The sequence below is a fragment of the Dendropsophus ebraccatus genome, chromosome 8 (genome assembly GCF_027789765.1).
Source record: "Dendropsophus ebraccatus isolate aDenEbr1 chromosome 8, aDenEbr1.pat, whole genome shotgun sequence".
Lineage (NCBI taxonomy): Eukaryota > Metazoa > Chordata > Amphibia > Anura > Hylidae > Dendropsophus > Dendropsophus ebraccatus.
This window is the reverse complement of record NC_091461.1, coordinates 105636376-105658111: the sequence shown is the minus strand read 5'-3', so window position 1 is coordinate 105658111 and position 21736 is coordinate 105636376. Positions and strand designations below refer to the sequence as shown.

The 21736-nt window shown below is 45.6% G+C and overlaps 2 protein-coding genes across 2 annotated transcripts in view; one reads left to right on the top strand and one right to left on the bottom strand.

Moving 5' to 3' along the window:
* Positions 1–21736, bottom strand: part of FGGY (FGGY carbohydrate kinase domain containing) — a 381964-nt gene that overhangs the window by 320389 nt on the left and 39839 nt on the right. The gene's annotated exons all lie outside the window — the stretch shown is intronic.
* Positions 11193–13613, top strand: JUN (Jun proto-oncogene, AP-1 transcription factor subunit). Its single transcript, XM_069979405.1, has 2 exons — positions 11193–11298; positions 11976–13613. Exon 2 carries the CDS (start codon positions 12043–12045, stop codon positions 12985–12987), a length of 945 nt encoding a protein of 314 aa, XP_069835506.1. The 5' UTR covers positions 11193–11298; positions 11976–12042; the 3' UTR covers positions 12988–13613.

The following is a 21736-nucleotide window of genomic DNA, read 5'->3' as shown; positions in this document are numbered from 1 at the left end:
CCACCATACAGCTGCGGGGTCCAAGGGGAGGATAGAGTTCAACTTAGGTGTAGTGTTGAACAGACTTGAACTGTTCAGGTTTGGCAAGGTTCTCCAACCCTTAACTCTCTGCATTTGTTTCCTGATGTCTAGAGAAGTTGGTTGCTGTCCTAGGGCTGCCAGGAAAAGATGCATACAGCCTACGACAACCTCCCTAGGGCAGAATCTAACAGCATGCGGGTGTCAAATGCACAATGTTCAGGTAAGGAGAACATTGCCAAATCCGAACAGTTTTGCTGCTCAGCACCTCCTTCGGTGTATTACACATAGCTTGTGAGTGCTGATCTCGCTGATCAGCGTGCTTCCATCTAATAAGCAGCTTGATGGGGTCGTCTCATCATTAGTTATGCCCCATTCACAGAATAGTGGATCAGTGTATGACAACAGGGAGTTAAATACAGGGACAATGCATACACACATGGACACCTCTCTATTCTGGTAGGACATCCAGGACCACCATTTTTTAAATGTGCGAGGGGGGTCCCAGTGGTCAGACCGCTCTCAATCATAAAAATGGAGTGAGGGGCACACGACTGCTAGGCCCTTTGTAGGTGGGCGTATAAAGAAGAGCCAGATGGGGACCCTATTACGGTTTTCTGTTATGGTGACTTCCGTATATCTCATTTTAACTAATTGCTTACAAATCTCATGGTAGATCTGCCCATTTCTAAAACCAGTGATAATTTATCGGGAGTAGCATATCCTCATTGCCGGGATCCAATACATTTACACTAAGCAGGTCTGATCCGTCACCCTTTTAGGAATGGTCATGAGATGACACAGATGCTGGGATATTGTTAAAGTCAGGCCATACCCCCTTTCTGGTGTACACAATGTGATGATACATGAGCCGTTGATGTCCTCTCCCCCCCCTGAAGACAATATCCAGAAATGAGCGGCCACATTAACAATTCCCAGCAGCCTTCAGACAACACAAAGCAGCAGCGGAACGCTCGGCTATAAAACACTGATCAGCCGAGCGAGAGGCGAATCACTTCTGATAAAACGCAGCCATTTACCAACATCGCAGACGATCAATACTTGTAATTATCTGGAGCTTTCCTCTCTCCAGGATCTGCTGAAGAAGAGTCTAAGATAGGAAATACAGAGCTCTGGTTATTCCTGGTAGATGGCCGCACGGCGGGTGACGCCATTCCTTATTGAATTTAGACAATCAGTAATTGTTTTACAGGATTAGAAGGTTTTGGGCACCCGATTCTTATAAGGTTAGAAGCGGAACACGACAACCACCTGGTCTCCCTGTAATATGTCCTGCACATAGACAAAGAGCAGACATTTTTACAGGTTGCTTCCCCCAAACCAAAACTTTAGCTGTCCAGGCATGATGGGAATTGTAGGTTTAAAGCAGCGATGTGCATGATCAACCAGCGCTCCATTCAACTGGTGAGACACGTGACCCCCACCCACCAGAACTTTATCACCTATCCTAGAAAGACCTAAGCATCCATGACCTGCAACAAGTCTCATCCTAGTTCATTACAGGGATAACCACTATGGGGAATCTTCTATTGGTTACACGGAACGATTATCGTGCGAAAAATCGTTAGAATTTAAACGATAATCGTTCTGTGTAATTGCAGGCAATGATCAAAAAATCGTTCGTATGTCGTTGATATAGATCTGAACCTAAAATTATCGTTAATCGTTCGCTAATCGTTTGCTGTAATTCCACATTCGTTCGCTCAAGTTCCGCATTTTTTCACTAATCGTTCAGTGTAATTGCACATTGTTCATTGTTTTGGAGGGATCAGAAGGAATAAACCATCATAGTAACGATCGCAATAACGATCATAGTAACGATCGTAACTAATGATTAGCGTTCTGTGTAATATTGTGAACGATTTCGGGTTAACGATAAACAATGGATAGTCGTTAAAAATCGCACAGTGTAATATGACCCTAATGCTGCATTTACATGAAGCAATAATTCGCCCAATCGATCGTTTAACGATTTTGAAGCAACAATTTGGTTTTTATAACGATCAGTGTTTAGACAAATAAATCGTTAGAAAATTCGTAAGAAAAATCGTTATTACGATTGTTTTTAAGATCGCTTAAGCCCATCTTTCACATAGGGTGAATCTTTGAAAGACTGTTTACACAAAGCGATCTGCGAATTTTTAGCGAACGACGATTTGAGAACATGTTGAAAAATCAAAATGAACGATTTCTCACTCGGTGCTTGATCGTTTGCTGTGTTTACAAGGAACGATTATCTCTCAAATGCAATTGTTATTGCGAAAATTCGAACGATAATCATTCAGTGTAAACGCAGCATAAATGTGCATCTCTCATGCAGACCAATGTGTTTCCAAGGCGACAGACTTCAGGCCCCCTGTAGTCTGACTTAAGTGTTAATCTCTTCTGTTTTCTCCTCTGCTTCATTATGTAGGGAATTAGGGCACCCATATTGGAACCTTTTCTTTTTTTTTCCCGATCTGTTTCTATTTTCAAATTTTTTATTTAAACATTAATGTGGGGGCAGCCTGAGCAATCTAGATATGCTTTACAGCAAGCTCTATGAAGACAGACACGTATGAACAGAATGGAGACTGAGTACTTCATTGGATCTTTTTCACTGATCTCCCTGAGCCAGTGATTGCTGTGTTTTGTTGGTCTACTTTTCATTGTCCCCCATTAGCCAGAATCCTGCTTCACACTGACGAGGGGCAGTTTGGAGTTGACCATTGGACCATACATACAGCCACGGCGCAGGACTCCCAAAATAACCACACGAGTGTCTTTCTTGGGTGTTTATTCACATTAGGCTTTAAAAATGAGCAACGTGTTTCGGTGTCGGACTGACACCTTTATCAAGCTTGTAAATACAATAACATAAATTACTTAATAATACATAGATCGTTCCACTCAAGGGTAGACAAACATTTACACTGACGAAGGGCAAACATCCCAAAACAGGTGTTTGTGAACGGATGCCTGGCTCGTCACAATACTGGCAACTGAGTTAGACTTTAAAAGGGGCCAAACTGCTATTTTCCTATTCTATGTTCCAATACTCGCAACCGAGTGGGATTAAGGGGCTACGTATCAGGGTGGTTTGGTGTTCTCCCCATTGGGAGGCACACCTTGGCAACAGGCTTTCTTCTCTAGAGGGATATCTGGTTACTTCCGCGTTTTGAGACTCACAAGGCTCCACGGACCGGAAGTCTCCACTTACTTTTAGATTTACTTTAGAGTGGTGAGAATGGAAACGGCATGATTTCAGGATAATTTTAAAAATGGATAGTAAAATGGAAAATTAGAGAGAAAAAAAAAACCCAACGATTATTTTACATGAAAAACTTATTTAAACAGGTCAGTTCATGATGGCACATTCACTTCAGGAACCGAAGGCAAAGAAAATGGAGTAACACAGGAATGCAGGATCAGACTACACCAGGTTTATTTGTAGTCTGTAACCATGGAGACACAAACGTAGTTTACAACTGTAATCCATGAAGTCTGCAAGGAGATAAAGGACCTGCTGCTCATGTCTTGGTGCAGATACCATAGGACTAGAGATGAGTGAATCTCGAGTATGCGTATGCATTTGATCACTGGTGGCTGCATAGGACACATCACACGTCTGGGGAGTCTCGGCCTTGTAGGTCAGTGTATGAGAATAACTGCCACAATATGGTATGGGAACTAATATCGCTATAGATAATTGATGTATATCATATGGATCCCTTCCATCCAGGGAGTAATAGGAAGCCGTTGTGTAATCCTCCATGCTCCTGATAGTAGTTATGAATCAGTAGCTTTTCGAGAATCTCCTCGTGCTTATGTCAGTGTCCAGGTTCATTTATCAGTGTTCCTGCGTGTGCCGCCACTGTGAGGAACATTGTGTGCTGTATATATTTAATGCTGTCGGCTTATTTCTCTCATTTGTGGCTGGTGCATACTTCATCAAGTATATAATAGTTCCCGTAACTACTTATAAGTCACATTCCCAGCTTCACATGCCTGACATTGAGCGGATGTTTGCTGAGAAAAAAAAAGAGAAATATGCTGGCAGTGAGACGTAACGCCTGCCCCCCAGTCCTACAAGACTCAAATATCATGTATTATCTATAAGGCTATGTTCACACTACGTAAACACCCTGACAGGTCTTTCTGCGGCCGGAATTTACTGAATTCCGGACGCAGAAAACTGACATGTCAGTTTTTTCCGGCGCCGCATGGGATCCCGACCGGAGCGCATACGATGTGTGTACGCTCCGGCCGGGATCCCATTGAAAATAAGGCTAAGTTCCACCCCTCAAAACTACGGCCGTAGTTCTGCGGCGAGAACTACGGCCGTAGTTTTACGTAGTGTGAACATAGCCTAATACTGCACATCCTCCTGCTCAACATCACTTCTATAAACTGGAAGAAAACCAGTCACTAAAAACCTGAGATCCAGAATAGTTACTTTTGAACTTGGACTCTAAGCCTCTGGAACAGGCTGTTGCTTGGTACTGTATGGACACAGAGATAGAAGGCACCGGACTGATCGCATGGCTTACCAGACCTGATCTAATGTGTGGCTACAAAAAAATACACTTCAAGAAATTGTCATCTTTAAGGGGGCCCCTTCTCCCTGGCGTACGCCTGCCGTATGCCTCGCTCGCCCGATGGGCGGGCTGGGGAAGCTTGGGGGGCGTCTCATCATGTTTTACACCTGCTCGCAGGCGTAAATCATGATCCAAATCTACACCTGCTGGAAGCATGTGTAGATTTAGTACGCCGGGCGCAGGTTCGGCTGCCCGGATTCACTAATAGGCGTGCGGAAAAGGGGGTGGAGCCTAATATAAGTCTTCATAAATTCCCCCCCCCCACCTCCTCTTAAGGTTCAGTGACAAGGATTTCAAATCCAGAGCAAAAAAAACAAAACACAGTTGCACATTTCTCTCTATCCCCTCCCTGCACTCATCTCTATGATCATAGAGGCAACAAAGATAACCACTTTCCCCCCCAAGTATATATCATTAACCCTGCTGTAAAATACCAGGAACACTGAACTCCCTTAAAGCACCAGACTAGCACTATACCGACATTAACCTCTCCACTTCCCAAGACCACCAGATATACTGACGTTAGCCTCTGCACTACTCTAATTCACCTAAAATCCTTACACTAACGCCTTCAGTACCCGAGACCACTAGGAGCACTAACCCCTTCACTGTACCTTCAAGGATCAAGACATCCTTCAATAGATCAAATTTAATATTTTTCCCTGAATGTTAATCTTATAACTAAAGGGTCTGATGATTTCACCAAAACAAAACGGTCTTCTAAGTTTTACATGAACATAGTAAACTCTCATACTCACGGTGGGGGTGAACAGTTTGCTATGGGGCCCAGCCTTTTCTAGTTATGCCAATGGATTAAAGAGGTTCTTCAATACATTACTTGTCCCCTATCCACAGGATAAATGACAGGTATGAGATCATGGGGGGGTCCGACCTCTGGGCTCCCTGAGGATCTCCAGAATAGTGCCAGGACAGCTTTGTTTTGCATGGGTCCGCTCCATTCATTCTTTATGGAGCTACCAGAGAGTGCCGAGTACTGTACTCCATTCAGAACGAAGCGGTTGGGCCGCCATTTTAGAAATCCCTGGAGGGCTCAAAGATCAGAACCCCCCCCCTCCCTGCAATCTTATACTTGACCCCTATTCTGTGAATAGGGGAAAAGAAATAATAAATCAAAAAACCCCTTTAAAGCACATTTGTCAAAATCAGCTAAATTATAATGGATACCATAATTGCCCCCAGCCTTTTTTGCCTAAGGGGCTTATCCTGGATTAGAAAAACGGACTTGATTTCTTCCACAAAGAGCACCACCCCTGTCCTTGAGTTGGGTGTGGTATTGCAGCTCAATTCCATTGAAATCAATGGAGCCCAGTTGTAATATCACACACAACCTGAGGGCGTGTGGTGCTGTCTTTGAAAGAAGTTAGTAGGTTTTCTATTCAGGATAACCTCTCCTATATTACTAGGAAGATACTGAATCCACTCAGGACTCTAGGAAAGATGGGGACTGTAATGGTGGTCATACTACATGTAACCTTCTCAATAACAAATATAACTATGAAAACTGAACAGAACTGTTTACATCTTGACAGAAAGTGATGACTCAATTACTTATTTTCGCTGGGGTTTTCTTTTCTTTTTTACTTTGGGTGAAGCTCTTCTTAATTCCCCGCTGAAGTTCTTCAGAAAATAATAAAAAGTCTTCATTGAATCTCCGCTGAGTCTCCAGTTGTGGAAGTGCAGAGTCAGGCTTCCCAGATAAGGAGCTGCCCCTGGTCAGGACACAGTCTACAGCTGAATCACTTGTTTGTTTCTTCTTGAAGCTAAACTCCAACCCTTGTCCTCCTCCTCCACTACTCCCCCACCTTCCGCTGCTCTCAGGTCCTTCCTCCTGCTCGCTGGCTACTCTCTTGTCCATTCTTACAGTAAAAGAGCTGGTGGGTGACCCAAATGCCACATGGGAGTGGTGTGGGTTGGTGACATTTTATTAAGTGGGGTTACACCAGCTCCAGACCACTCTGACGTTGAGTTTTATCCTAGCCATGTATAACCCATCAGCTGCCGTAAGGCAACCCCTGACCACCTCATCCCTCCTCTTGTCTGGTATATTACAGAATAGATGTACATGCAAGGTGGATACTTCTATATTGGGCACAGCTCCCTTTCTGACTGGGCTATAGAAATGGACAGAGAATCAGTGCCGGAACTTTCACCCCGTGAGGTATATCAAAGAACTGTGTTATAACATACACTGATCAGCCATAACATTAACACCACTGATGGCAACAGGAATAACATTGACTATCGGGCGACAATGTTGGGGGATGGACTATGTTAGGCAGCAAGTGGCCGCTCAGTTCTTGAAGTCAAGAAGGAAGCAAAAAAAAAAAAAAAAAGAACAAATTTAGGGATCTGAGCGACTGTGAAGAGGGTCACACCACACAACTGGATTACAGCATCTCTACAACAGACGATCTTGAGGGGTGTCCCCGGTATATAGTGGTTATTACCTACCAACAGTTTCCAAGGAGCCTGAACCAATGATGGTACCTGGGAGCCCAAGGTTCATTGATGTGCAGGGGTGAAGGCTAGCCGCTTTGGTCAAATCCCATAGAAGAGCTGCTGTAGAGCAAACTGCTGAAAAACTTCCCGCTATGATAGAAAGTCAGATCATACAGGACATTGCAGCTTGCTGTGTTTAGGGACTGCATAGTGGTCAGGGGCCTATAGGGATATGGAGAAATAGAAGAAAACACGTGGTCTAATCGATCCATGATAATCATCTGTAATTATGTAATGATAAAGACTTCCAGCTCTATTTGGAGTTATTGATACTTGGAAGAATTTGCTGATCAAGCAGCTGCCACAAACTGGAAGAGTCCGATACTTAAATGACTGTTGGTGTTGCCATTAATTTTCATAGGGATCAATATTCCCTATCATTAGGTAGATGTAGCTGGCGCCACCTTGTGGCACCCAGTATAAGACACTGCATGACCTATCAATACGAGGCCCTTTATGATGTCAAATCCAGTCCATAAATGTCTGCACAGCAAGAATCCAAAGTCCATCGCCTCTATGTGATAATGGCCTATATACGGTATAAAGGTTTATGGCGCTCTCTCGCCTGGCCATGATAACCGTATGAGGTCACATTTGGGATTGTGCTCCTTTTGTGCCTTTTTGCTGTGTGGCTTCAATGATAACCTATAACCAGACCTGGCACAGAGCACGGTTTCAGCTAATAAGGTGTTATCTAATGGGTATAGAAATCTGATAATCTGAGTGCGGGACTGTCTGGATTACCAAATGCCGGATTAGAGGAACATCTCTGCACCTGTTAACATTAAAAAAAACCATTTGCCAGGCGGCTTCATATCTCCACGTAATTCAACTGCTGCAGTGCGAGTTGAACCCTATAGTAAACCCTAAAGGGAGGTTTCCTAATGTAAACTTCACTCCTATGTTTAGCATGCATGCTATTGCTGGTCCTCTGGCCTGTCCAGTAATGGGTTAAGGAGACCTGACAAGCCTTGGAAAGGGCCCCCAGAAGGGAGGGGCCGGCCTGACCCCAGCACACAATATATGGTCATTATGAGCCTTTCTCACAGGACTGGGCACAATAGCTGTCAGTCACAGGCCAGCAGTCCACACCCCTGTAATATTAAACAAGTCTCCAGAGCTCCCACCCATGACTTAACTCCTCACTACACAGACGGAACGCACGTCTCGCACAGCACCAAACGAGATAAGAGGGGCAGAAATGTATTAAAACTCACAAAGCTACATATAGGGTTAACTACACTTACACCCTTAATGTCATTCCAGGTCTTTCTTATAAGGAATAGACCAGAAGAGGCTATCTGAGGCTGTAGTGGGACTAGAAGTCACAGCATGCCAATATGAGTACAGCAGCCTGGGAACATAACAACCAAATACACATTGATGGCTTTAGTCTGTCTTCACTGACTTAACTAAGAAGGGCCAGTTACATCTCTTGTGGGACTACAAGTTGCAGCAAGTTCGGCAGAAGCTTATCTTCTAAGACTGCGGTACTACCGCTCAGCATGTTGGGAGTCATAGTTTCAAGTAATAAAGTAATTGCATAAAGTAATGAATAAATCCTTACGGGAAATTAATGTAACAAACAAGCTGGAGGAGGTTGTTGCTGGCTGCTGAAGAACTACAAGTCACAGCATGTTTGCAGCGATAGAAACGTTACATTGTATCTTTACGACCTCAGGGCTTCTTCCTTACTACAATGTGTTACAGCGGATTCTCCTTCTTCTTTCAATCTTCTTGAAGCTCTTGTGTTTCTCCACAAAGTACAGAACGCCCGGCTGGAGAGCGCACAAGGGGTTTCCTCTCGCTCGCCCACTTAACCCTTTAGTGTCCTGCCAGAAAGCAGCACTGCTCCGTCCACCCCCTGCTGAAAATTGATTAACCCTGTATGGTTCATCCCACACCAGAGACCAGAACCTGCTCCTCTGTCACCTCCCCCCTCCCATCCAAAATGCTTTTTTTGCCACAGGCAAACTCTGCTTGGTGCCACTGCCCACCCCCCTGCCATATTTTACTCCATCTGTATCTCCACCCACCCACAGCGGGTATCAGTGATCAACGCCTCCTCCTCTAGCTCCTGAATCTCCCATCCATGTTTACTGCTCTGAGCCCACAACTATGGGACGAGGAGCCAGGACGCCCCAACAGGGCCAAGAAATAATCTCCTAGAGAACAAGATATACCGAGCAGACCCCAACTCATATGAAGCCTGAACTGCATCACAGCCATTGTTCCCTGTTATCAGCCATCTGTATTATCTCCATTGACCTTCATTCATATTAGCAATTTACTACTATAAGGCAGAAGCACAGCAGAAACCCCTATACAGTGAGGGGGCCGCAGAGACCCCAATATCCTGAGGGGCATTAGAGTCCCCTTTATCCTGGTGGCACTAGAGACATTGTATGTCCTGGGGGAACAGCAGAGATCCCAATATCCTGGGGGATGCACGATAGACCCCTATATTGTGGGGGGACAGAAGAGACCCCTATATCGTGGGGCGGAACAGTAGAGACCCCTATATCCTGGGGGGACAGTAGAGACCCCTATATTTTGGGGGGAACAGTCGAAACCCCTATATCCTGGGGGGGACAGGCAAGACCCCTTTGTTTTGGGTGGGACAGTAGAGACCCCTATATCCTGGGGGGACAGTAGAGACCCCTATATCCTGGGGGGGACACACTAGAGACCCCTATATCCTGGGGGACACTAGAGACCCCTATATCCTGGGGGGACACTAGAGACCCCTATATCCTGGGGGGACAGTAGAGACCCCTATATCCTGGGGGGGGGACACTAGAGACCCCTATATCCTGGGGGGACACTAGAGACCCCTATATCCTGGGGGGACTCTAGAGACCCCTATATCCTGGGGGGACTCTAGAGACCCCTATATCCTGGGGGGACACTAGAGACCCCTATATCCTGGGGGGACACTAGAGACCCCTATATCCTGGGGGGACACTAGAGACCCCTATATCCTGGGGGGACACTAGAGACCCCTATATCCTGGGGGGACACTAGAGACCCCTATTACCTGGGGGGACACTAGAGACCCCTATATCTTGGGGGGCATCAGGTACCCCTATATTCTGGGGGGCATCAGGTACCCCTATATTCTGGGGGGCATCAGGTACCCCTATATTCTGGGGGGCATCAGGTACCCCTATATTCTGGGGGGCATCAGGTATCCCTATATCCTGGGGGGCATCAGATACCCCTATATTCTGGGGGGGGGCATCACGTACCCCTATATTCTGGGGAGCATCAGGTACCCCTATATTCGGGGGGGGCATCAGGTACCCCTATATTCGGGGGGGCATCAGGTACCCCTATATTCTGGGGGGGGCATCAGGTACCCCTATATTCTGGGGGGGCATCAGGTACCCCTATATTCTGGGGGGGCATCAGGTACCCCTATATCCAGGTGGAGGGAATGTGCAGCAGAGACCTTCATAGTCTGTATGGGTAAAACTGGTCAATAACCTGTTGAACTACAAGTCCCAGCCGTCTACTATCAGGCGAAGCTGCTGCAGAACCTCTGCTGAGGATAGGCTGTGAGTTGTCAGTCAGCGCAGACAAGCTGCCAATCACAGCAGGAGGTTCTGCAGCATCTTCAGTCCCAGAATACCAATCCACCTGCCCCCTGCCTACTCCGGAGCCCACAGTCCCTCCTCAGGACGGCCGAGCTGTCAGTCACAGAAGTTTGAGCTGTCAGTCACAGAGGCAGGTAGTAAGCTGGTAAGGTTCTGCAGCAGCTGCGGCCCGGTCTCCCCGGTGTCCGGAGCGGGCAGTCACTTCCAGGCAGGTGGCGGGAACACACATCAAACCCCGCGTCCCGGAGACCGACACCTCCAACAACACGACGTCAGCCCACAATGCACCTCGGCCTGTGACCAGCATTACCTCATCCCATCATCCTCCGCGAGAGTTAGAATCTTCTAGGTCGGTCACCATAGCGACCAGGGTTCATTTGCACCCTTAGCCCCGCCCACTAAGCTCTTAGCCAATGGCAGGCCGCGGGGGTGACATCATGTCTATTTTTAGTGGGTGACTGCCCGCAGATAAGAGTTAGCTGCACGCTGCCCGGACTCAGAGTGTAGAGAGCAGAGCTCCCAGCAGTGTCAGCGGCGCAGCCCGGACCGCGGCAGCCTGACTACAAGTAAGACAGGGGGACCTGGCTGCCCTGTCAGCTCAGGGAGGGTGGACGGGGGCCGGGAGGGACCACACCGACGACGGGCGACAACTTACACAACTTCAGGAGGGACAAGCTGGAGTTCTGAGAAGTCTTGAGAAGTTCTGCTGAGAGTCCCTGGGACTGGGAATAGGGATGCAGGGCGCTGGGTACAGGTGGGACAGCTGCCCTAGTATCTGGGGTCTACAGTTTAAGGGTGATAGTAAGGGGCACCCAAAGAGCCCCTGTTATTGGGGTTCATTGTAAGGGGAGGGGTCAATTAGTTATGTCCACTGTTAGAGGGGTGCAAGTTATAGGACACCCCTACAAGTAGTGGTGATGCACTATTGGGAAGTGTCCCCAAACTTGTGGCTCTCCAGCTGTTGCAAAACTACAACTCCCAGCATGCCCTGACAGCCTTCGGCTGTCAGGGCATGCTGGGAGTTGTAGTTTTGCAACAGCTGGAGAGCCACAAGTTTGGGGACACCGGTGTAAGGGATCAGGGACTGCTTTAGAAGTTAGTATGGGTTGTTCTAGGGATTTTGGAAGTAAAAGTCTGTATGTGATAGAGAAGTGGTATAGGGAGGGATATGCTGCTGGGCTTCTTCTAAATCCTGTTGTGTCAGGACATCCCACTAATCCCCCGTTTTCTTTGCTCTTTGCAGGACGCCTTTGTAGACCCCAGTGACCGGTGCCCCCCACCTTTCCGCCAGTGGCTCGGTTACAGTGTGTATGACTGCTAGGATGGAACCTACTTTCTACGACGATGCACTGAGCGCTGCCTTCAGCCAGCCGGAGCCTGCTGGCTATGGATACAACCCTAAAGTGCTGAAGCAGAGCATGACCCTGAACCTGTCCGACCCGTCCAGCGCCATCAAACCTCACCTGAGGAGCAAGGCGGCGGACCTCCTCACCTCTCCGGATGTCGGACTTCTCAAGCTGGCTTCTCCGGAGTTGGAGAGGCTCATCATCCAGTCCAGCAATGGGATGATCACTACCACCCCTACTCCCACCCAGTTTCTCTGCCCGAAAAATGTCACGGACGAGCAGGAGGGCTTTGCGGAGGGCTTTGTCAGGGCGCTGGCAGAACTTCATAACCAGAATAACTTGCCCAATGTCCCCTCTGCTCCCCAGCCCCCTGCCAGCACTGGACTGACGCCGGTCTCCTCCATAGCCGGTAACAATGGATACAATAACCCTTTGCACAATGAGCCCCCTGTCTATGCCAACCTGAACAACTTCAACCCAACTACCATCAGCACCACCCCTGCCTTCAACAGCAATGCCATGGGCTTCCCCTCCCAGCATCACGCCAGCCCGCCCATGCCCGTCCAGCACCCGAGGCTGCAGGCTCTGAAAGAAGAGCCCCAAACTGTGCCCGAAATGCCCGGCGAGACCCCTCCTCTCTCCCCCATCGATATGGAGTCTCAGGAGAGGATAAAAGCCGAGCGGAAGCGTATGAGGAACAGGATCGCAGCCTCCAAGTGCAGGAAGAGGAAGCTGGAACGCATCGCCCGCTTGGAAGACAAAGTGAAAAACTTAAAGTCCCAGAACTCAGAACTGGCGTCCACGGCCAACATGCTCCGGGAGCAGGTCGCCCAGCTCAAACAGAAAGTGATGAATCACGTCAACAGCGGCTGCCAGCTCATGTTAACGCAGCAACTGCAGACGTTCTGAGCGAGCGGGACTGGCCGGGAGCGAGAGCCAGGAAAGAGAGTAACGGAGGAGAGAACATGAAGCGATTTCAGGTTGAAACTCCTGATTGGAGGAGAAATCAAAAATAGGCGGCCGTGATCTAACTGTTGAACACGTGTGCGCGAAGGGGGTCTGCCCGGCCTTCCGTCGGAGCGAGAGGTGGTAGGGCAGAAAGCAGAATCAATTCTACAGCACCAGGCCTGTGTGTAACATTGAGACCTGCATGGACCCTTTAAGTTTTATTGATCGTTCAGTATTAAGGATAACCTGCTATAAGGACTGTACAACTTCTGTAGTTCTCATACAGAGAAGGGGGAGGGGATGGGGGGGGCAGTCGTCTGATAATTTTTGTTTTTTTATATGACAAATTCTGCTTGTCTTTGACCTAATTCTATATTATATATATATATATAAATGTGTAAATATCTGTTTTTTTATATATTATAAAAGGCTGACGTGTGTCAGTAGAAGCGGCTTTGAGCTCTTTGTAAGTTATATTTATGTTCTTATTTTGGGTCCTCGACAAACCCATCATGGTCTGTACAGAAGAGAATATTTGAACTCTTTTTGAGTTTAACCTTTGTAATAAAGTTATAATTTTTTTTCTATGTTTTTTTTGTTTTCTGTTTCGGAAGATAATTCCACCTGTTCTATTTAAGAAAAACAAATTCAAAAAGATTTGGTAAAAAGTTTAGAACTTTTTTTTTTTTTTAATTTATATTGATTTTTTTTTTTTTTTTTACATTGCAATAAAAATGCATGTCAAAAGTATTTTATGTCTTTTTTTGCCTTTTTTAATAAAAATTTTCAAGGAGTTTTATGTTTAGCTTTAGGTGATTGAAAAGAATATATATAAGTTTAGCTTAACTTGTAACAAAACTATTTTTTTTTTTTTTTTTTAACGCAAAAATATTAGTCTTATTGTGCATAGATATGAAATTAGGTGTAGCATATGTTAGGCGCAAATTTATGAGCGTTATCAATCGTTCCAGAAACAGAAGTGTTAAAAAAAAGCACTGTCCCTTTAACATATGACCTGAAACCTGATACATAACATAATTACAGGATACACAAGCTAGAACTATAGACACAAGGAAGCTGTAAATCAGTATTTCCCAACCTACTGCTCTCTAGGTATTGCAAAACTACAACCCTCATCATGCCATTCCTGTCAAAGCATGATGAGAGTTGTAGTTTTGGTGCAGGCTGTGAACCCCGTGGTCTAATAGTAAATGTAAACATCTTGGGATTTCTTACCATCTCTGAATCCAGTTTCGATCACGGCAGTGTCGGTTTTCTTTTGTATATCATGTGACCATAGCACAACAAACTCTTAAAGGGGCAGTACACCGAAGAAAAGTATTACAGAAAGCAGCCAGTAAACCTAGTCTGCTGGAGTTAGGTTTTATGAAAAATAGAAATATATCATATATTTTTTTTTCTTTTTTTTTTTTAGATCTAAGTTAAGTTTTCTGCTAATACCACTTTCTCATCTTTGCTTTGTTGTATACTTTGATGCAATAATTAGCAGTGCAAACCGTTTAGTCACTGGTTGTGTGATTGTTCAGTTAACCTCAATGGGGTTGAACTGCAATTCCAAACACAACCTGTGAACAGGTGGTGGCGCTGCTTGTGGCAGAAAGCGGATATGCTTTCCTAATCCTGGACAATCTGTAACTGGTAAAGTCCTATGTCTACCACGTGCCATTTATAATACTGGTGTTTTCTTATGCGGTAGGGATGCTTATGGGGCACTGTGCCCCTATAGGTATGCCCCTGGATTACACCTTGAAGGGGTAGTTCAGCAAAAAAAAAATCTTTCAAATCAACTGGTGCCAGAGATTTTATAATTTACGTCTATTTAAAAATCGGAACTTTTCCAGTACTTATCAGCTGCTGTATGTCCTGCAGGAAGTGTAATTGTTTCCATTCTGACACAGCACTCGCTGCTCCCACCACTGTCCTTGCCAGAAACTGTCCAGAGCAGGAGAGGTTTTCTATGGGGATTTGCTATTGCTCTGGACAGTTCCTAACATGGAGAGAGATGGCAGCAGAGAGCGCTGTGTCTGCCTGTAAAGAATACACCACTTCCTGCAGGACATGCAGCAGCTAATAAGTACTGGAAGACTTGAGAGTTTTTACTATAAGTAAATTACAAATCTCTTGCACCAGTTGATTTGAAGGAAAACATTTTTTTTTTCTGAACTATCCCTTTAAAACTAAGTTTACATCTAAAGATTACCCCATGCTTGTTGTATAACACAGCTTAACCATCAGTATACAGGATACAATACTTTTAATGCTTACAAACTCTAAAAGTTTGACTGCGTTCTGTCCATTATAATCACCGGATCTGATGTGAACATAGGGGGAGATTTATCAAACATGGTGTAAAGTGAATGTGGATCAGTTGCCCCTAGCAACCAATCAGATTCCACCTTTCATTCCTCACAGACTGTTTGGAAAATGAAAGGTGGAATCTGATTGGTTGCTAGGGGCAACTGAGCCAGTTTCACTTTACATCATGTTTGATAAATCTCCCCCATTGGGGTATATGTTGGCATAACGTTTGGCCGGACCTCCAATGTTCACTACAAAGGTGGGATAGCTTTCAGAATTTGTGTCCATATTACGGACGCACGTTTTTCAGCCCGGAATGAGGTCCAATCAGATTCCAGCTTTATTCAGATTCCAGAACAGATTAGAAATGAGAGCTGCAATCTGATTGGTTGCTGTAGGTAACACCTTTCTGTTGTGTCAGGTTTAGTTGTTGCGTTCTCTTCTACCTCTGGCCGTGTGAAGCTTGTCCCTTATTGTATCTGCTGGGGGAGCAGATGGGCCGTACTGCGGTTTCCTCCCTGTGATCCCTCTCCTCCTGTCTAATGTTGCAGCTGTCTATCCGCCATCTCCCCTCGGACGTCCCTTTGATACCCAAAACTCATCATCTCTGGCATTGAATTAATATTTTATCTTGTTCTGCACATCTCCACACTTAACCTCTCACATTACAGCATTATCATCGCACCGATCCATCTGCCCGCGCCCGAGGGGTGGAGGTGGGAGGGGGTGAGGGGGGTCTACTGCACCTTCACTCACACATCTCACTGATCTCTCCACATTATCAGCCACATATGGGGGATCTGTATATAACAGTGTTATGGGGGATCTGTAGATGACACTGTTATGGGGGATCTGTAGATGACACTGTTATGGGGGATCTGTAGATGACACTGTTATGGGGGATCTGTAGAAGACACTGTTATGGGGGATCTGTAGATGACACTGTTATGGGGGATCTGTAGATGACACTATTATGGGGGATCTGTAGATTACACTATTATGGGGGAGCTGTAGATGACACTATTATGGGGGATCTGTAGATGACACTGTTATGGGGGATCTGTAGATGACACTGTTATGGGAGATCTGTAGATGACACTATTATGGGGGATCTGTAGATGACACTGTTATGGGGGATCTGTAGATAACACTGATAGGGGATCTGTAGATTACACTATTATGGGGGAGCTGTAGATGACACTATTATGGGGGATCTGTAGATGACACTGTTATGGGGGATCTGTAGATGACACTGTTATGGGGGATCTGTAGATAACACTGATAGGGGATCTGTAGATGACACTGTTATGGGGGATCTGTAGATGACACTGTTATGGGGGATCTGTAGATGACACTATTATGGGGGATCTGTAGATGACACTGTTATGGGGGATCTGTAGATAACACTGATAGGGGATCTGTAGATGACACTGTTATGGGGGATCTGTAGATGACACTATTATGGGGGATCTGTAGATGACACTGTTATGGGGATCTGTAGAGGACACTGTTATGAGGGATGTGTAGATGACACTGTAATAGGGGATCTGTAGAGGACACTGTTATGGGGGATCTGTAGAGGGCACTGTTATGGGGGATCTGTAGAGGACACTGTTATGGGGATGTGTAGATGACACTGTTATGGAGGACCTGTAGATGACACTGTTATGAGGATCTGTAGATGACACTATTATAGGGGATCTGTAGAATCACGTCTGATATATTGAAGTTAAGCAGTTTTCCTACTTCCACAAATGACACAAAGAAAGTATAACCGCTCCCTCCTCTCCCTCTCTTCCCACTGTTCTCTGTGAACTTTTTAACTCCTGAGCTTCTTGTTTTTCTATCTTGTTTTTCTTTTTTGTATTTTTTTTTTATAATCCGCGGGAAACTCCCGGGCCCTTGCTTTGAATCTTGCAGTGGTGTCAGTGTTTGGAGGAGCGCAGGTCTCCCATGTCAGTCGGTTGCTGGGTGGCTCTATCACCCTGCTCCAATAATACACTCTGATGATGTCACCATTCCCGGAAGCCGGCCCGCCCCTGACCATATATGGGCAGCACAATGTACAATGCACAGGGATGGGTGTGACGGGTTCACGACTTGCCCCGACAAGCTCCGTGTTTACCTGACCTCGCTCCTTCTCTTTTCCTGATTAAAGATTTGGCGCTGAACCATTTTCTTGGGCAGTTTGAAGCTCTCAATGTACTTTGGCCCCATAACGTCCTAAGTAAACTTATTTTCGCCCTCAAGTGATATAGCAGTTATTTATAGGATCTGCAAATCACAGCTTGTGCAATGATAGCTGTTAGTCATACCCACAGGAGAATTCCTTTAATCTCGCGTCCAATAAAATCCTGAGAATCACTGATCGGCAGGAACGTTTTACCTTCGTGATCACCATCCAATAATTCATACTAGTGAGGATCCTACTGATGCCGGACTAAATGTATTGTGCTGGACATCACCTCACCGGTCGTCAGATACTGTACATTCTATCCTTTCTTTAATCCAACATCATGGATATAACTAGAATTCAGAGGGCCCCGTAGTGAAATGGCAAATAGTGCCATGTCAGGGGCCCCATCCCATATAGTAATAGATCCTATATCAAAGACCCCACATAGTAATATATCCTATATCAGAGACCCCCACATAGTAATATATCCTATATCAGGGAACCCACATAGTAATATATCCTATATCAGAGACCCCACATAATAATATATCCTATATCAGAGACCCCCCACATAGTAATATATCCTATATCAGAGACCCCACATAATAATATATCCTATATCAGAGACCCCCCACATAGTAATATATCCTATATCAGAGACCCCACACATACCTCCCAACTTTTGCAAAGAGCAAAGAGGGACATGTGCGCCGCGGTCCCAATAGCCACGCCCCCATATTGACCCTCCATAGCCACACCCCCATAGCAACCCTCCATAGCCACGCCCCTATATCAACCCTCCATAGCCACTACATGCTGCTGACTGAATAGTGCCCTATACAGTATCCAATCCCGCCAAAAATGCCCTATATGGTATCCAATCCCCCATTATAGTGCCCCACATAGAATCCAATCCCCCACATAGTGCCCCACATAGTATCCAATCCCCCACATAGTGCCCCACATAGTATCCAATGCCCCCATATAGTGACCAACATAGTATCCAATCCTCACATAGTGCCCCACATAGAATCCAATCCCCCACATAGTGCCCCACATAGTATCCAATCCCCCACATAGTGCCCCACATAGAATCCAATCCCCCATATAGTGCCCCACATAGTATCCAATGCCCCATATAGTGCCCCACATGGTATCCAATGCCCCATATAGTGCCCCACATAGTATCCAATGCCCCATATAGTGCCCCACATAGTAGCCATGCCCCCATATAGTGCCCCACATAGTAGCCAATCCCCATATAGTGTCCCACATAGTAGCCAATCCCCCCATATAGTGCCCCACATAGTAGCCAATCCCCATATAGTGCCCCACATAATAGCCAAACCCCCAGAGTGCCCACATAGTAGCCAATGCCCCCATATATGCCCCACATAGTAGCCAATCCCCCACATAGTGCCCCACATAGTATCCAATCCCCCACATAGTGCCCCACATAGAATCCAATCCCCCATATAGTGCCCACATAGTAGCCAATCCCCCACATAGTGCCCCACATAGTAGCCAATCCCCCACGTAGTGCCCCACATAGAATCCAATCCCCCATATAGTGCCCACATAGTAGCCAATGCCCCATATAGTGCCCCACATAGTATCCAATGCCCCATATAGTGCCCCACATAGTATCCAATGCCCCATATAGTGCCCCACATAGTATCCAATGCCCCATATAGTGCCCCACATAGTAGCCATGCCCCCATATAGTGCCCCACATAGTAGCCAATCCCCATATAGTGTCCCACATAGTAGCCAATCCCCCCATATAGTGCCCCACATAGTAGCCAATCCCCATATAGTGCCCCACATAATAGCCAAACCCCCAGAGTGCCCACATAGTAGCCAATGCCCCCATATATGCCCCAGATAGTAGCCAATCCCCCATATAGTGCCCACATAGTAGCCAATGCCCCCATATATGCCCCACATAGTAGCCAATCCCCCATATAGTGCCCACATAGTAGCCAATCCCCCATATATGCCCCACATAGTAGCCAATGCCGCCATATATGCCCCACATAGTAGCCAATGCCCCAAATATGCCCCACATAGTAGCCAATGCCCCCCATATAGTAGCTAATGCCTCCATATAGTGCCCCACATAGTAGCCAATCCCCCCACATAGTAGCCAATACCCCATATAGCGCCCCACAGAGTAGCCAATCCCCCCATTAGTGTGGCCCCAGCGGCAAAAACAATAAACCAGTAACTCACCTGTCCTCCGGTCCCAGCAGCTCCTCTCCCGGCAGAGCGCGCACTCCCGTCATCCTCCGGGGCGGGCAGCGGGGTATACAGACACTGACTGTGCCGGAAGTAATTCATGAGCAGGTCACTTCCGGTACAGTTAGTGACTCTGTACCCCCCGCTGCCCGCCCCGGAGGATGACGGGAGTGCGCGCTCTGCCGGGAGAGGAGCTGCTGGGACCGGAGGACAGGTGAGTAACTGATTTATTGTTTTTTTCGCTGGGGCCACTTAAAATGCGGGACACGGGGGGCCGTTCCGGGACCGCGGGACAGAACCCCGAAAACGGGACTGTCCCGCGAAATCCGGGACGGTTGGGAGGTATGCCCACATAGTAATATATCCTATATCAGAGACCCCCCACATAGTAATATATCCTATATCAGAGACCCCACATAATAATATATCCTATATCAGAGACCCCCCACATAGTAATATATCCTATATCAGAGACCCCCCACATAGTAATATATCCTATATCAGAGACCCCACATAGTAATATATCCTATATCAGGGAACCCACATAGTAATATATCCTATATCAGAGACCCCCACATAGTAATATATCCTATATCAGAGACCCCACATAGTAATATATCCAATATCAGAGACCCCCACATAGTAATATATTCTATATCAGAGACCCCCACATAGTAATATATCCTATATCAGAGACCCCCACATAGTAATATATCCTATATCAGAGACCCCACATAGTAATATATCCAATATCAGAGACCCCCACATAGTAATATATTCTATATCAGAGACCCCACATAGTAATATATCCTATATCAGAGACCCCCACATAGTAATATATCCTATATCAGAGACCCCCACATAGTAATATATCCTATATCAGAGACCCCCACATAGTAATATATTCTATATCAGAGACCCCACATAGTAATATATCCTATATCAGAGACCCCCACATAGTAATATATCCTATATCAGAGACCACACATAGTAATATAGTCTATATCAGCGATTTCACATAGAAATATATTTTATATCACGGACCCCCCCCCCAAATAGTAATATAGTATATATCAGAGACCCCACATAGTAATATATCCAATATCAGAGACCCCACATAATAATATATCCTATATCAGAGACCCCCACATAGTAATATATCCTATATCAGAGACCCCCACATAGTAATATATCCTATATCAGAGACCCCCACATAGTAATATATTCTATATCAGAGACCCCACATAGTAATATATCCTATATCAGAGATCCCCACATAATAATATATCCTATATCAGGGAACCCACATAGTAATATATCCTATATCAGAGACCCCCACATAGTAATATATCCTATATCAGAGACCCCCACATAGTAATATATCCTATATCAGAGACCCCCACATAGTAATATATTCTATGTCAGAGACCCCACATAGTAATATATCCTATATCAGAGACCCCCACATAGTAATATATCCTATATCAGAGACCCCCACATAGTAATATATCCTATATCAGAGACCCCACATAGTAATATATCCTATATCAGAGACCCCCACATAGTAATATATCCTATATCAGAGACCCCCACATAGTAATATATCCTATATCAGAGACCCCCACATAGTAATATATTCTATATCAGAGACCACACATAGTAATTTAGTCGATATCAGTGATCCCACATAGAAATATATTTTATATCACGGACCCCCCCAAAAAGTAATATAGTTTATATCAGAGACCCCACATAGTAATATATTCTATATCAGAGAACCCACATAGTAATATATCCTATATGAGACCCCACATAGTAATATATTCAATATCAGAGACCACACATAGTAATTTAGTCGATATCAGTGATCCCACATAGAAATATATTTTATATCACGGACCCCCCCAAATAGTAATATAGTTTATATCAGAGAACCCACATAGTAATATATTCTATATCAGAGACCCCACATAGTAA